Raw genomic sequence first — 16,764 nt, 5'->3', positions numbered from 1 at the left:
ATGGATGCCTTATGCTGATTTGACCTGGGAACAATTTTCCTTTGTTTCTTCACAGTTTGTAATTTTTATGTCCTATTTTTTGCTGATTCGTCTTCTTCTTTGGTACAAAAAAATAATCTGTTTTGTAAAGTCATGATGTTCAAAATTACTCATTTCATATCTTCACAATGACAAAAAATAAAATTTGTGATTCTTTTTTTGTGTTGCAGTAATTATTCATTTTCTCATCAAAAATCGAATTTGTGATTTTAAAAAACAAATATAAAATCAAATCTAAGACAAAAACACATGCAGTAATAAATTGCAATGATTAAAACAGAAGAATTGAGTTCAACTTTTCAAAACAAAAAGTCATTCAGATACAGTTACACCGGATCAACTAGGTTTACTCACAACAGTAGTTTTCCCATCAATCCAATCAGAAAGGTTCCAATTAGATCCAGATTCTGACAAATTATTTAAAAGTTTTCCAAAGAAGCAAACAGAGGAGGTCAAATCTTCACTTTGATGAGCAAACACTTAAAATTTATATTTTTACTTTGATTTTGTACCATTAGCCTGGACATTATAAAATTAAAATTAATAATAATCACATGTTGATTTTAAAGTAGGACAAGTATTTAATAAAATCAAACATAATGGCAAAAATAGATAACATAATTTTAAATTCATTCCATTGCTTCTGTGGGACCCTTAACAATTATCTTAAAAAGTAATTAAGTATTTGGATAATATTTTGTACCTCTTATATTTGCATATTTATGACATAAAAAATACCTCCGACAATCAAATACATTAAAGCTAAATAAAAAAAAATATTTACTTTCATTTTATTGTATAACAAATAACGTACAATAAACAGAAATTGTGTTTAATCCATGTGTATATTTTAATATTTATATATCCGTTATATGATTGCAAAATTATGAGAATATCTATTCCAATGTTTAACAATAGATTTGTACTAAAAGCTTCATTTTACCCAAAGTAGTTCGAATTTCCGCGTTTGCGCACTTGCTCTGTTTTTAATATTTCAAAATAAAAGTCTCACCTTCATCACCCCGATGACCGCTTCATCTTACTTTTTAAATAAAAAAGAATAAGAAACATCATAAAAATATAGCTAATAAAAGCATGATTACGATTATTACTTTTAAATTTTGTTTTCATTTTAATTGAGAAGTATTTTAGGTGCACGAGCTCCTTCCTGTGCGCGGTTAAATGTAACGGAAATGGTCCCGAAGCGCCTGCTGGTGTCACCCGGTTTATGTTCCGGCGCGCTGCTGGCTGTCAGCCTGCCCGCTGCTCGGCTCTGATAGCCGGGGATGCTGCTTGCCGCGCCGCGGACAGAGATGGAGTTCAACCGCAGAAACAGCGAAGTGACGGACGGAGTTTGAAACAAAGGGAGGGCGGTTGGCGTTAGTTCACCGCCTGAACTCACCGATCGGGGGGCTTTCCCCCATTTTTTTATACCGATAACAGAGAAATCAAAAAGTCCCGGTGAAGATGAAGCTGCTGAAGCCGAGCTGGGTGAGCCACAACGGTAAGCTGCTTGTGCAGGAATCTGTTGGACCAAGTTGTGCTTTTGTTGTCGGAGGGGGGAACTAGTTGAGGAGGTATGATGGTCGTCCTCGCTTGTTTTTTATTAACTCACTTTCCTGTTCTCAAATATTCCCGAATATGGGATGAAAACATCCCATAGTTTTTATTTTAGGACACATATTCTCTCTGTTGAATAGATTTAAATTAGCTAACACAGCTAGCTGGTTAGCCCCCAGACTAGCTCGAATGCCCCGACGCCAAACCACCCAAAAAATTATCTACGTCCACAGCTAATATGTCAAACTGGACATTTTGATAAATATCTTTCCCGCTTCGAGTGACATTTTCTCAAACTGCTGACAGTTTCCAGGCTGAGCTGGAGGAAGCTTCCAGCTGCTGTTACTTTGGAAAGTTAACCGCTGAAGGAAACGGCCTGAACGCCGAGCTGCGGCTGCAGATATCGGGTTAAACTGAACACCTGAGCAGGGCTGTTAACAGCTACAATATGGCAGGTCACATATTCAGTCTCTGCAGCTCATAACTGATATTTACATCAGATTATAAGCTGCAGAAACTTGAGGTTATTTTTCCACATAACTGTTGACGCTCCAAACAGTTGAACTGTTGCGACACAGTTTTTCCCTCTTAATGTCTGAATTCATGTTCAGTTGTGTTTTTGCTGTCAATCGATATTAAACTAAGTATGAATTATAAATTGAAACATTGCATCTCTAGTTAGTGTATTTAAGGTTGTTATGATTGTGGTCACGCAGTAGTTTGAAATTAAGTCAAGTTATTTCTCTTCCCAACTTTACAGGGTCTTAAATACAGCAAAATTTACTCGTTGCTTCACTGTTTTTGTTTTTTTGCTATTCAAAATAATTTTCACGAATTGAATCTCATCCTGCAGTGTGTCTACTTTGAACTTTGATTCTGCAGGTTTTTTACTGCCAGTTATCAAGCCACGAGAATCTCATAACCATTCAAGCTCTTGATGTTTCATGACTTTAGTTTAAGTTATTATTTTTTTTTAGATCGAACACTTTTCTCTGATTTCTCTGCCAAGAACAGAGTAAAACTTTGGGGTTTGCTTCAGTTATGCAGCATAAAAATGTAGTATTTCTGCTAGCATGTCGTCAGAAACGCCGAGGTGTTTAGGGTTGAATCTGACTCCATGTCATCCTGTATGCTGGTCCAGATGTTCAGCAGCTGGACATGAACTCAAACGTCCGTTTTGGTTTGAAAACACCTGAAAATACTGATGGAAATGTAAAACTTTCAAATTTATGCAGGATAATTGCAGACAGAATAATGTGACAGACTAGAAAAGCTGCAGGAACATCGTGTTTCCACATCTAACCTGTATTTACTTTGCACCTCTGTTCCACCTGTTCTGTCATTTAAATAATTTTAACGCTGCACATTCCTGGGCTCCTTACTGTCCTGCAGCTCCAGCTTGATTAAACATCCTGGAAAATTACCAGCACCTAAACTGACTCATGAATGGATAAAACCACTCATTTCTACTCCATTTTTATCCATTTCTATTAGCATTATTAGAGAAAACTAAACACTAACAGGGTTGTTCAGGTTACAGCTGAGTAAATGTGCATTAACACAGAGATATAGATCTATGAGACAGAGGTGGAGTCGACCCAGAAGGTTCACCAGGAGCAGATTTCTTTCTAAGAAAGTCCTAGATTGCAGAGCGGGCGTGAGCAGCTTGGAGAGCAGAGGAGGAACCGGTTTCAGCTCGTCCCTGTTCGCCGACAAACCTGTTTAAAATCACACAATATCTGGGAAATTTCCATTAAGACAAAATGCTGGGATGTTCTTCTGATGCTGCCTGTGTTTGTTCTTCAACAAGTTTTAACTGTGAATTAAAGATGATTTGAGTCAAATGTTGACATGTTAGCGTTTGTGTTTTTCAGGCAAACCCATTTTTTCAGTCGATATTCATCCAGATGGGACGAAATTTGCAACAGGTGGACAAGGTGAGACGTCGTCCTGCGCTCCATTCTGTGGAAATGTTATTTCTAATAATTACAGTCATCATAAACTCATCTGTCTGTTTTTTATTTCAACAATTAAATGTGAAAGTCTATAAATTTATTCTAATTAAATTTAAAGAATATAACCGGCTTAAATTTGTTCAAAAAACAAACCAGTCAAACAGAGCACTCCATGCATAATGTTTCTTTTTATTGCCATGTTTTTAATTTCTTTGTTCTACATTTATGATTTTTGATACATTCTTAATATCATGTTTTATTATTTTACATTATTATTATTCCTATTTTACCTGCCAGTAGTTTTTAGACGTACTGTGTAGAAAAGCCGATCGACGGACGAGTTGGATTGGGACTGTTCTTTTATTCAGTTTGTTTATGTACTGTGAGTCTGTCCCTATCAAATAAAAATAGCAAATTAAATAAACAATGATTTTCTATAATTGGATCATAAATGTGCTGCAGGTTCATTGATAGAGATGGTAGCTTTGAGTCTAACAGGAAATGAAAGAAATACAAGATGATTCTCTTTGTCTCTGATTTTTAATCAACTCAAATGAAAATTGCAAAGTAAATATTGTTTAATGATGTTTTCCAGAGTGAAAATGGAAACTCTCCTGATGGAAATCACTGATTTTAAATGTTTGTTTTGCAGGGGAGGATTCTGGGAAGGTGATGATCTGGAACATGGCGCCTGTCCTCAGGGAGGAAGACGAGAAGAATGAGAATATTCCCAAAATGCTCTGTCAGATGGACAATCACTTAGGTAAACAACCAAGTCTCAGCTCTGTTTGTGTTGTGACTGAGATGCATTTTTAGATTTCTTTAGACCGAACTTTAACGGTTGTAAGGTCCTTCAGTGAAAAGTGGGTCAGAAGCATAAAAATAGCCACATAAAACAGAGTTTATGTAAAAATCAGAACTGTAATATGCTGCAAATCGTTTCCGGTCTGAATGGAAATGATCCACAGAATTTCTGCATCATCTCTGTGTTTATCACCAATCAGTTGCTCTGATAAAACCCTGGAGCCTGAAGGTATTGGTCAAGATGTTGATTGGTTCACTGATCCAGTTTGAATTCAGGTTTCAGGCATCAAACTAAATGGATGTATAAATATTAACAAAATTGTCAGTTTGCCATTTAAAGTGTAACTTTTGCCAGGAGCCACTGAGGGGCGTGGCCAAGAGTGGAACAGCAGAGGGAAAGCATTGATGCTAGCTTAGCGACTTTGTTGCTATATTCAGCAACATTTCAGACCCTTTGATGATTAGTGACAAATCTGGTGACTTTTTTTTCTGTTAGAAAATTTTAAACCTGGAGTGAATCTGTGTGTGTGTGTGTTTCCTCTGCAGCCTGTGTGAACTGCGTGCGCTGGTCCAACAACGGGCTGTACCTGGCTTCAGGAGGAGACGACAAGCTGGTGATGGTGTGGAAGAGAGCGGCGTACGTCCACAAACCGCCGCCATGTTTCTCAGAAACGGTCCGTTCTGTCTGAGACTCCATGTTTGTCTCCGCAGGCTGATCGGCCCGAGCACGGTGTTCGGCTCCAGCAGCAAGCTGGCCAACGTGGAGCAGTGGAGGTGTGTGACCATCCTGAGGAACCACACCGGAGGTACGCCGCCGCCGGCCGCCATGTTGGATCCGTCTGCTTCTGGTGCTCAGTGTTCTGCTGTGTTTGCAGATGTGATGGATGTGGCGTGGTCGCCTCACGACGTGTGGCTGGCGTCCTGCAGCGTCGACAACACCATCGTCATCTGGAACGCTCGCAAGTTCCCAGGTGGGAGAAAACTCAAATCTGAAAACTGGAACTCTGACTGCAGGAGGAATCCAAGTGAATCGCAGAACAACTCCTCGCTTCTGTGAACGAATCTGACTCCAATCCCTCTGATTGTTCTAGTTGGTAAAATTCAGCAGATGAACTGGTTTCCAGTTCCAAGGCAGCTTAGTCTGCAAAAGGTCACAGTTTCCGACCCAAAGGTCGCACTGGACTTTTTGTTTTCCATAATTTTTGACTGATTTTTGAAAGATGAAAAACCCTGTCAGTCTGTTTTTATTTGTAAATTTTCAAATGGATAATAATGACACAACAGTCAGAACTTCACACAGAACCGCGACTGAAATGTTTATTTCCCCAGAAAAGATGTTGGATGGAAGCTGCCTTTGGTTTGTGCAGTGATATAATCAAACTGTTCACTGTTTCCTCAGAGATGGTGACCTGCCTGCGCGGCCACACAGGCCTGGTGAAAGGTTTGACCTGGGACCCGGTGGGGAAGTACATCGCCTCGCAGGCCGACGACCACAGCCTGAAGGTGTGGAGGACGGTGGACTGGCAGATGGAGGCGAACATCACCAAACCCTTCAACGAGGTGCGGCGCTCGGGCTGCAGCTGCTGCTCTCTAAAACTACCCAGCATCCACAGCGCTGAGCTAACGCTAACCACCAGGATTAAACTACCGGGTCTTCAGGACTACAAGTCAAAAAGTTTTTAATGTTTTGTCTGGAACTTTAAATGAGGCTGAAGTGAATCGGTTGACTCGGCTCTATGAACTCTGTAGTTTACAACAACATGGTGACCATATGTGCCAAAGTTTGTTCACAAAACATAAATATGATTTATTTTGGAGCTGAAATGATTAATCGAGTATTAAAATAATCGTCGACTAATTTAGTAATCAATTAGTCGTCTGGATAAAAAGACAAAAAAAGCCATTTGCTAAAAGAACAACACAGTCAGAGCTGTGATTAAACCTAAACTGTCCAGAAAATACAAACATTTTGTATTTAAGGTAAAAAGAAAAATCCTTTTATCTTAAACCTGCTCTACTAAAACACCAAGTGGCATTTTTAACTTCACCCAATTTAAATTATGACCTTCTGCCATCCAATTAATCAATAATAAACAGATCAGCCCTATGATGTATTGATAAGTTGAGCAGAAAGGCCTCAGTTGCTAGGCAACCGATGAATGAGTGCGTTAGTTGATTCCACCAACACTGCAGTTCAGTGAATATTCTAATTATTGAATATTTTATCAATCATATTGCTTGTTGTGTCTATCGTGATACATATTTCTATTGATTTATTATAAAAATGATTCTCTTTTGTTTTGACTGAAGTGTTTTGTAAACTCGTGTTGCAGTGCGGCGGGACGACCCACGTCCTGCGCCTGTCCTGGTCCCCGGACGGCCAGTACCTGGTGTCGGCCCACGCCATGAACAACTCGGGCCCCACCGCCCAGATCGTGGAGCGCGACGGCTGGAAGACCAACATGGACTTTGTGGGCCACCGTAAAGCCGTCACCGTGGTGGTAAGGAGGCTCCGGCGACGCGTCCGGCCCGGGTTTTACCGTCCGACCCGCCCACCGACACGGTTCTGTTGATTTTGCAGAAATTCAACCCAAAGATCTTCAAGAAGAAGCAGAAGAACGGCAGCTCTCCGAAGCCCAGCTGTCCGTACTGCTGCTGCGCCGTGGGGAGCAAAGACCGCTCGCTGTCCGTCTGGGTCGGTCCCGCTCAGCCGCTCACACCAACCAGAACCAGAACCAGCCCGTTTCCTAACGCATCCCTTCTCTCCTCAGCTCACCTCACTGAAGCGCCCTCTGGTGGTCATCCATGACCTGTTTGATAAATCGATCATGGATATTTCCTGGTGAGAATTTGACAAAATCATCCTTGAAAGTTCTTGAATTTCATTGAGGGGTTTTCAAGGTTTGGAAAGTGCTTACTGTTCAAAATGCACAATTTTGTAGTAAAGAGCAATCTAACGTTTGATTAAAAGCCTAAATTTGAAAAATATTATTTACAGTTGAAACCAGATGTTTTCATACAGCTGACAAAAAGACAGATTTTTATTTTTATTTTGCTATCTGAAATTAAATCAGACTAAAGTTTTCTTTTACGTCAATCATGATCAAAAGTATTTCTGTTTGCTAAATGCCAGAAAACAAGAACATTTTTAGTAACATTTACTGTAACATGATTTGTTTGGATGTCATGAGTATTTATTATTCCTGCACTGCAAAAACACAAAATCTTACCAAACATTTAGTCTAGTTCCCAAATGTCTTCAAACAAGACAAAACTAACTTAAAAGTAACTTTTAAGAAGATGTAGGAGTTTGTTTTATGTCAATAATTCCTTAATATTGATCAAAAAGTAGTTGGCAGATTATTACATGTTAAACATTTTTCCCATGTTACTTTATTTTAGTTTAGCTTGTCCCTGCTGCAGAATGTAAAACAGTCACATGACTTTATTAACAGTAATAAATGATGCCATGTAATAGTGAATTACTTTCTTTTTAGTTTATTTGTTTAGTTTTTTCTCTAAAGTTTGAAAACTTACCTTGAAAATGTTTGAGTTTTGCGGAGTTAAAGGTTCTGAAAGTCTGTGTTGCTTGTTGCTGCCGGACGTGGGTCTGAAGTGAACTCTGAGGTGTTTCTGTTGACCTTTAGGACCCTGACCGGTCTGGGGATGCTGGTGTGCTCCATGGACGGCACCGTGGCCTACCTGGACTTTTCCCTGGACGAGCTGGGAGACCCTCTGAGTGAGGAGGAGAAGGTGAAACACGCTGCAGCCATCTGCTCTGGCTCCTGTTACAAAACATCAGATAAAGTGTTCAGATTAATCATTTCTGATTAATTTAACATTTGATTGAGATTAAAAACACCACAGTAATTTTTTGTATAATTGAAACTTTTGAAATTACTTCCTGTTTTTTCCTCACATGATATTAATTTTATTCCCTCTTTGAATCTCATTTTCAGTTTGTTTTAATATTATTTTGATTTTGATCTTTATATTTAGTTAATTTTATTCAAAGAGGGAATATTTGCGGTGGATTCAGAGAAACATCTGTTCAGTAACCAAACCTCTACTGGGAGAAACGGTTTTCATTTGTGGAAGTAAAACTGAATCCGTGTCTAAAAACCGCAGAAGGTCTCAGAGTTAAACGCTCAGACAGGAAGAGGCTTTCTGCTGGTGACTGTGGCTCAGAGAGGAGGAGGCTCTTCAGCCTGTAAAGATAAATGCAAACTGTTTAATATTCCCAGTGGATCCCTGGTGGATCCGGTGTGAAAAGCACCAGCGGCTCCACAGAAACCAGTAAAACTGCTGAGTTTCTGCCACATAAACACAAATAACTTTAAAGAAAAACGTCCAAACAGCTGATTTGGATCCAGTCAAAAACATTTGATCAGATCAAAACATTCCAACATCCAACATGAGTTTCAGTCTTTTAGTTTTTCTGAATCAGTCCGTCTGTCTGTCTCTGCCGGTCAGAACACCATCCACCAGAACATCTACGGGAAGAGCCTGGCCATCACCAGCACCGAGGTCCAGCTCTCCACCACCATCATCGAGAACCCAGAGATGCTCAAGTACCAGCAGGAGCGCCAGAACTCGGCCCAGAACAACGCCGGCGCCGGCACTGCCGCCGGGCCCGAAGCCGCCGCCCCCAAGGTCAACAGCGTGATGAACGGCGAGTCTCTGGAGGACATCCGGAAGGTGAGCCCAGTCGGGATAAACGGACCGCACCAGCTGGGAGGTTCTGGTTCTGATGGTTCTCCGTGTTGCAGAACCTCCTGAAGAAGCAGGTCGAGACGAGGACGGCGGACGGGAGGAGACGGATCACGCCGCTGTGCATCGCTCAGCTGGACACGGGGTGAGGAAACCGGCAGATCGGGATGTGAGCCGTTTTTAAAGGTTGTAGTTGGTCTAAGAAAAGTCTTCATCCACACAAACCCACTGAATTACATGTTGATTTAAACATTAAGAGTCGTTTTTAGTTCCGTTAAACGGAGGTTATATGTGGATTAAAGCATAAAAATCTATTTGGTTTATCAGACTGAGTCTGTCCTGGTTCCTCTTTAGGGATTTCTCCCCGGCTCTCTTCAACAGCGCCCCCATCCTGCCCTCCGGTTCCTCCTTGTCCAATCAGATCGCTCCGCAGCTCAACTCCGACTCCAGCCCGGGTCAGCCGTCGTCTCTGGGCGCCCGGCCCAACCAGGACGGACTGCTCATCTCGCCTCCTGCCGCCGGCGTCGCAAAAGTCCTGGAGGACGACAAAGACGGGTCCGTCTGGCCGCTGGGGTTCTGGTCCGGTTCCAGCCTCCAGCACTCACTCTTCTTCTTCTCTGGTTTCAGGCTGAAGTCCGGCCTGCTGCTCACCTCGGCCTCCAAGATCGAGCCGATGAAGGCCCTGGACTCCCGCTTCACAGAGAGGTCAAAGGCCACGCCGGGGATCCCGTCGGCCATCTCGTCCACGGCCGGACTCGCCCCTCTGGAGAGGTGAGCGACCCCGGGAACGGATCCTGAAAACGCGTCCGAAACCCGTCTCACCCGTTCTGTCCGTCCAACAGGCCGAAGGACGGCGTCTCCGCCCTGAAGGACGCCAAAGCCAAAGAGGAAACCAGCAGCGACAGCGAAGACAAGATGGCCGCCATCAACAAGAACCTGGCGTTCGCCAAGAGGAAACCCGAGATGCTGCTGGACGGAGGAGAGGTGGTGGAGAAGAGGAAGAAGGGACGGCCCAGGAAGGACAAGATGGCCGCCTCCATCCCTCAGCCCTTCACCCAGGTAACGAGTCAAGCTGACGCTAAAGCTGCAGGACCTTACCTTTTAAACCTCTCTTAGGGTCTATAAAAAATGTTTTTTACATATTTGTTAAAACTGTCACCAAAAACAACAAATCAGAGCCAGGAGGAGGGTCTTAATGCTGTTAATCAACCTCATGTATGTGCTGCTAAATATTCTGATGGAGGAGAAACAACTTACCGTTACAGGAAAATCATTTATCTGTGGTTATGCTAATTAGCTTAGCAGTCAGGACAAGCTATGCTAACGGTAGCGTAGCAGAGGGAAACGGAGGGATTAACAACGCTAAGGCCCGCCTCCTGGCTCTGATTGGTTGTTTTTATTTAGTACTGAGAGAACCCAGAGGAGCTCCTTAGTTTTATTTTCTCTTATTAAACTGGTGGCAGCTTCAACAAATACGTAAAAATCAATTTTTGTGAAAGTTACATACTGCAGCTTTAAACCAGAGGAGTCGTCGTTGTAACCTGACCTCTCTGTTTGACCTTTGACCTCCAGATAACTCCTCTTCCTCTGGAGCGGGAGCCGAGCAGAGCGGCAGCTCCTCCAGCTGCGGCTGCCGTTCTGCGGCTGCCAACGCCGAGTCAGCAGAAAGCCTTCAGCCTGCAGGTAGCTGCCTGTAGTTTCCTTTGACTCAACATTTTTTAAATCCCAGAGAAAAATTTCTGGTTAGATGAAAATATTAACGAAGCACAAATATTTAGGTAGTAATCAGAGATTTAGTTTTATTTGGCTCTGATTGGTGATCAACAGGTTAAATAAAGAAGATATTTTTTAATTCAGTTTATTAAAAACTGCAACAATTTTTGGTCTATAAAAGCATCAAAGTTTTTTTATTTTATTTAATTTTTTAAACCTCTTTTAGGTTTAATATGTGATAAACGTTTTCGGCTTTGATACATAAATGAGGATAATCTGATACTTCAAATTTAATCTCCTTTTCTTTGTTTTATTCTAAAGATATTTGTTTTAGATAAAGATATGTTTAAGTAAATATGTTAGAATTTAGTAAAGTCAGCAGAAAAAAACTATAAAAACACGATTTCCTCATTTCTCCTTTCATCAGCAGCTTTAGTAAAACCTCTGTAGTTTAATTTAACCTCCATCTTTGTTAAGTCGTTCTCTAGCAGGCGGTTTAAAGGTGTGTGTGTGTGTGTGTGTGTGTGTGTGTGTGTGTGTGTGTGTGTGTGTGTGTGTGTGTGTGTGTGTGTGTGTGTGTGTGTGTGTGTGTGTGTGTGTGTGTGTGTGTGTGTGTGTGTGTGTGTGTGTGTGTGCGTGTGTGTGCGTGTTCAGGTAAGCATGGATCCGTCTGTGTTCCTGGAGGTGGAGAACGATGTGTCGGTGGTTGCCGGTTCGAAGCTCAGCCAGCTGCGTTGCTCCAGGGACGGGCGGGACTGGAACACGCTGCTGCCCAGCTCTGTGCTGGCCGCCGCGGGGAGCAGGTAGGGGGCGCTGTTGTCTCTCAGCTGAGAGAACCAAGAAGACCCGCTGAATGTTTCCTCCTCTCCTCCAGCGACGTCCTCGCCGTCGCCTGTGACGACAGGATGCTGTCGGTGTTTTCCTGCTCCGGGCGACGCCTCCTCCCCGCCATCCAGCTGGCCACGCCCGTCTCCGCCCTGCATTGCTCCGCCCACTTCGTCATGGTGCTGACCGCCGGAGCCACGCTGTCTGTCTGGTCAGCGCCACACACTGAGACACTTCTACTGACGTTTGATTAGCTGCTTTCCTCATGAAGAGCAGGAAGTGGATGGTTGATGTTGGATAAACTGAAGGTGTGTGTGTGTGTGTGTGTGTGTGTGTGTGTGTGTGTGCGTGTGTGTGGGTGTGCGTGTGTGTGTGTGTGTGTGTGTGTGCGCAGGGACGCGCAGAGGCAGAAGGCTCTGGTGAAGAATGAATCTCTGCAGACCATTTTTTCTGGTGAGTCTAAATGTTATTATACTTTGTAAAAGTTCAAAGAACAATATTCACTTTGATTTGTTACCATAGCAACAATCTGATGTTGTGAGTTTAATCTTTGAGTTTGAGCCGTTTGTTCACAAAAACAAATTAGTAAACTGCAGTTATAACTTGTTGGGTTGGCCAGTTAATCTACTCCCTCTCTTCCAGATTAAATCTGACACAGAAGCTGTTAGCGCCGCTCATGTTTTTAGCAGCTAAAGGGGCCCCTGGGTCAGATTCTGCTCCAGGCCTCATGCAGCCTGGGACCGGCCCTGCAGGATGAGTTAAATCCGCTGCACTGAGATTTAATTTAATTCTGCTAATGTGGCTTTAGTAGCTCTAACATTTCTGTCTGTTTTCAACAAGGGGACACAGAACCTGTTTTGGTTGGTCCAGTTTCTCAGATCTTAACTCTGACTGACTAAGTGGACAAAACATTTGATACGGTTTGATGCTTCGTAACCAGAAAAATAATACTAAAAATTATAATAAAATAATATAAACCCAGCATGAAGCGTGACTACGAGGCAAGCGCGAAAGCTGGTTTCAGTCTGGCTCAAAAATAAAAAATAGTGTTTTTTTATTTATTATTATTTTCCTAAAAACATTAACAAGAAAGGTTTAGCCTGGCGGTGAGGCTTGTAAAGCATGGCGGGCCGCCAGGCCTATAATACACCGAGGGAAACCCTGCAACTTTATTCTATTAATATTACAACTTTACTTTGGTAATTAGAAATAACTCAACCTTATCCTGGCAGTAACTTTGCTTCACTGAGTTGACCTGAATTCAATGTCCAAATAAATAGAAGCTGAAAACGTGTCAAACAAGATGGTCGCCCTGGGCGTGATGACATCACTCTGAATTATGGAAACCCAACGAGTTCATTGGTGGAAAGTTTAAATCTTCACCAACCAAACGTGCAGTGACTGAATGAAGTGGATGTGTAGTTCTGATTGTCCCGATGAAACGTCCATCAGGACGTCTCTCTTCTGACTGAACGTCTTCCTGTTTGTGTCCACAGGCGCTGAGACGACGGTGTCCCTGTCCCTGCTGACCCAGCAGGGCGTCCCGATCATCGGACTGTCCAACGGGAAGTCCTTCTGCTTCAGCGTGTCTCTGGAGACATGGTGAGACCCGGACCGGACCGAACCGGCTGACCCGGTAAATCTCCGGTTAATGACGCTGTGTCTCCTGCAGGACGCTGATCGCGGACAAAGGAGACTCTCTGGTCCAGTGCGCCGACTTTAGGAGCTGCCTCCCGTCGCAGGACGCCGCCGCGTCGTCGGGGCCGCTGGCCGTCGTTCAGGGACGCAACCTGAAGTAGGTCTTCCTGTCTAAGCTCCGCCTCCTGCCGCGGCGTCCCAGCTAACGCTTCCTGTCCCCCCCGCAGCGCCGGGCGGCTGGCGTCCCGCCTGTCCTCCACGCCGCATCACCTGCAGCAGAGCATGACGCTGGCCTTCCTGGAGAACCAGCTGGCGTCGGCGCTGACGCTGCAGTCGGCGCAGGAGTACCGCTACTGGCTGCTCATCTACGCCCGCTTCCTGGTCAACGAAGGTACCGAGCGCCACCGCCGGGTTCTGTTCGCTCTGACCCGAGGCTGAGCAAACAGAACCAACACTTACTCTCTTTCAGTGATTTGTTCAACCAACACAGGCCGCCATGTTCATTTTCTTTACTCTGATCAACCAGAATCCGTCGGTTTGATCGTGCATCGATCCATTATTCTCACCTTTGTTACTTTTATTGTTTACTCCTGGAAATGATGAGATTTTAAATGTATAAAAAGGAAATAAAATTAAGTTTGTAGTAAATGTATATTTATGAAAACAGGAAGAAGATGTTGAATCGGTGTAAATACGCTGGCAGCAGGTTGATAAAAGCCTCAACAGCCCTTTTCCTGACCTTTGACCTCTACATGTTGTGAAGGGAAGATCTGAAGCTCCTCTCTGCTGACCTGACGGTTGACAGGAAATGATCAGAGTGAAAACTGCAGCTGGAGTCGGGAAGCAGAGAGACGTTATGAATTTAGTACAGATTATTAATCTGACAGATTATTATTCCTTCTCCTCCGTCCAGGTTCTGAGTACCGGCTCCGGGAACTCTGTAAAGAACTTCTGGGTCCGGTCCACAAATCTGCTGCTTCATCCTGGCAACCAGCAACTTTGGTAACAGAACTTTATTTTCAGTTTCTGTTTGGTTAGAAGTCTGGCTGAATAAATCGCTGCTGCTGCCAATAAGGTTTGGCGACCGGATGAATTTATCCAGCATCAGCGACGGAGAGATTTCTTTAAGAGAAATCTTTGTTTTTCTCTTTTTCAAAACTTTTTCCTGACCTTATCTAGTTGTTCTGTGTTCGTGTCTCTTCCTGTGTCGCTGTTTTTAGGGTCTGCACAAACGCGAGCTGCTGCGGGAGGTTCTGCCCGTCATCGGAGAGAATCTGCGCTTTCAGAGACTTTTCACAGAGTACCAGGACCAGCTGGAGCTGCTCCGCCCCAAATAACACCCGGCCCGACCCGGATACACACACACTAACACACACGCAGACCGGACCCGCTCAGGTTTGGTCCCGCTCGGCCCGGTTTGACCTGGAGCTGCTGGGAGTCAGTACCGAGGGGTTTTCTGGGAGTTTCTTCAAACATGTCTGCCTCTGTTTGGACTCTGGGCCTCTTCAGAACCTCTCCAGAACCCACCGGACCTCTTCAGAACCTCTTCAGAACCCACCATTTTGCTTCTTTCTCCACTTTTCCCTTTGATTTCGCCTCTTTTTTTGTCTTTTTTTTTTCCTGTGTTTTCTTTCCCTCCGACCCGATCCGGGATTTTCAATCATGAATTTCATGAGTTGTTTCCATGGAAACGGTGAGCGAATGGTCGGATCCGGCTCCTCAGAACCGAGGCAGAACACTGGGCGGAGCAGCTCAGTGAGTTCTCCTGCTGTCCAGTCTTTGGGTTCACAGGAAGCACTTAATGAAGGTTTTTAGAACCAAATCAGAACCGGAACCGTCTGGACGTTGTGTTTTTAGAAAACATTCATTTCCTGCTGGAATTGATTAAAATCAGGAAGTTGAAATGTTTTAAAGGTCATAATGTTCATCGTAAAGGAAGCGGGGCGACTGCCGATGTGGGAAATCATCAGATCAAACGGAAATGTTTAATTCTGCAGTTTGACTTTCTGCCAGCAGGTGGCAGCAGCAGCCTCAGTGTGTCGCAGTGAAAACGTTCCCCCTCCGTGTGGGCCCACCGGTCCGTTTGTACAGAATTTCTCTCTCCTGCTTCTTTTGTGTTTTCGAATGTTTGTAAAAGTTTTTGTAATTTTGTTTTGTTTTGTTTTTTCATTTTATATGAAACAAAACTTGGAGAAATTTTGTTTTGGAGCAAAAATGGAGATTAAAAGTGGAACTGATGAGTTTGTTAATTTCATGGTTTTTGGAGTTTTATTTCTCCTGCAGTAGAGAACCAGTTCAGCTCATAAATATTCATACCCCAGACCCCGCCGGAGTCCTGGCCTGAATCTGAGGAGGGAGCTGAAGATTAGGGCGATGGCACAGAGGCTTTCCAACCATCTAAACACCTGAGGTGACCTGTAGATAGAAGGATTTGATGCTAATGAGGATTATTCAAGAAAAGTAAAAAATTTGGGTGACTGCAAAAAAATGTTCCAACTGAAACTCCTTTTTCTATTGTTCATCTTTCAGAACCAAACCAGAATGTACATTAAATCAATGTGCTGAAGGTGTGAATAAAGGTTATTATGGTTAACTAAAAATAACAAAAACTGATCAAACATTTTAACTGAAATAAATGAAAACAGTAATTAATGAGGAAAACCTTTAACTAACTGGAACTATATGTATGTGTTTATATAATATCCTTTGTTTTTGTGCTAATAAATTAGTTTATTAGCCTTTCAAACTGAAGTGAAAGATTTTTTTGTTTTCCTCCACACACAAGCAGTTTATGTCAGCCATCTGCAAATTTGACCTTTTTTGACTTTTGCACCTAAAAATTAACCAAAGTATGAAAAACCAAACTGTAACTAATAAAAACTGCATTAAAACTAAACGATATTTAACTAATGACTAGTAAAATCTAATTCAAACTGGAGAAAATGAAAACTATCATAACCCAGCCGGGTGTGAATACTTCTGGCTTTAACTGAATCAGAGTTTATAAAGATGAACGGATGACGACAGAAACCCAAAAGATTCTGGTTTAAATGTGACAAAAGAAAATGACCTCCTATAAAAAGAAATGTGTGATTTGTGAAGGATTCGTCTTAAAATCAAACAAATGGACAACCCTGAGCATCCTCTTCAGTCAGAGGCTTCTTCAGGACCACTGTGATACAGACTGCTACAGGAGATCTTTACTTCATACAGCCAACAGCAACAACTGTTTGAAGAAAACTGGATGATATGAGTTGCATTAAATTTTTGGAATTAATTGTGAAAAAGACATGAAATTATAATACTATGAATTTATTCTCATTATTTAATGACTAGTTTCAAACATTTTAAATTGGGTGAATAAATGTTTTACTTCTGGAATTGTGAAAATAGTCATAAAATTATATTATGACTTAATTCTCAAAAAAAAATTTTTTATAATTCTAATAAAGTAATTTTGAACTTAAATGTTTTTTACTTACAGAAACCACTCTTTATTTAACTTGGTGATTTTGTTTGT

The 16,764-nt window shown here is 42.6% G+C and overlaps 1 protein-coding gene across 1 annotated transcript; it reads left to right on the top strand.

Annotated features, from left to right (window-relative positions):
- The first annotated feature begins 1,265 nt into the window (after positions 1-1,265).
- On the top strand, positions 1,266-15,493 carry LOC102216795 (protein HIRA). The gene is made up of 25 exons (XM_023344055.1): positions 1,266-1,543; positions 3,474-3,536; positions 4,207-4,317; positions 4,905-4,995; positions 5,070-5,164; positions 5,234-5,329; positions 5,758-5,918; positions 6,692-6,859; positions 6,940-7,053; positions 7,130-7,200; positions 8,006-8,111; positions 8,832-9,056; positions 9,128-9,213; positions 9,423-9,623; positions 9,696-9,839; positions 9,911-10,127; positions 10,641-10,751; positions 11,436-11,584; positions 11,656-11,817; positions 12,001-12,059; positions 13,103-13,208; positions 13,279-13,401; positions 13,472-13,635; positions 14,158-14,246; positions 14,465-15,493. Exons 1-25 carry the CDS (start codon positions 1,507-1,509, stop codon positions 14,579-14,581), a joined length of 3,066 nt encoding a protein of 1,021 aa, XP_023199823.1. The 5' UTR covers positions 1,266-1,506; the 3' UTR covers positions 14,582-15,493.
- Positions 15,494-16,764: the final 1,271 nt, after the last annotated feature.

The sequence above is a fragment of the Xiphophorus maculatus genome, chromosome 12 (assembly GCF_002775205.1).
Source record: "Xiphophorus maculatus strain JP 163 A chromosome 12, X_maculatus-5.0-male, whole genome shotgun sequence".
In the NCBI taxonomy this organism is placed as follows: Eukaryota; Metazoa; Chordata; class Actinopteri; order Cyprinodontiformes; family Poeciliidae; genus Xiphophorus; species Xiphophorus maculatus.
This window is presented reverse-complemented; position numbering and strand designations above follow the sequence as displayed.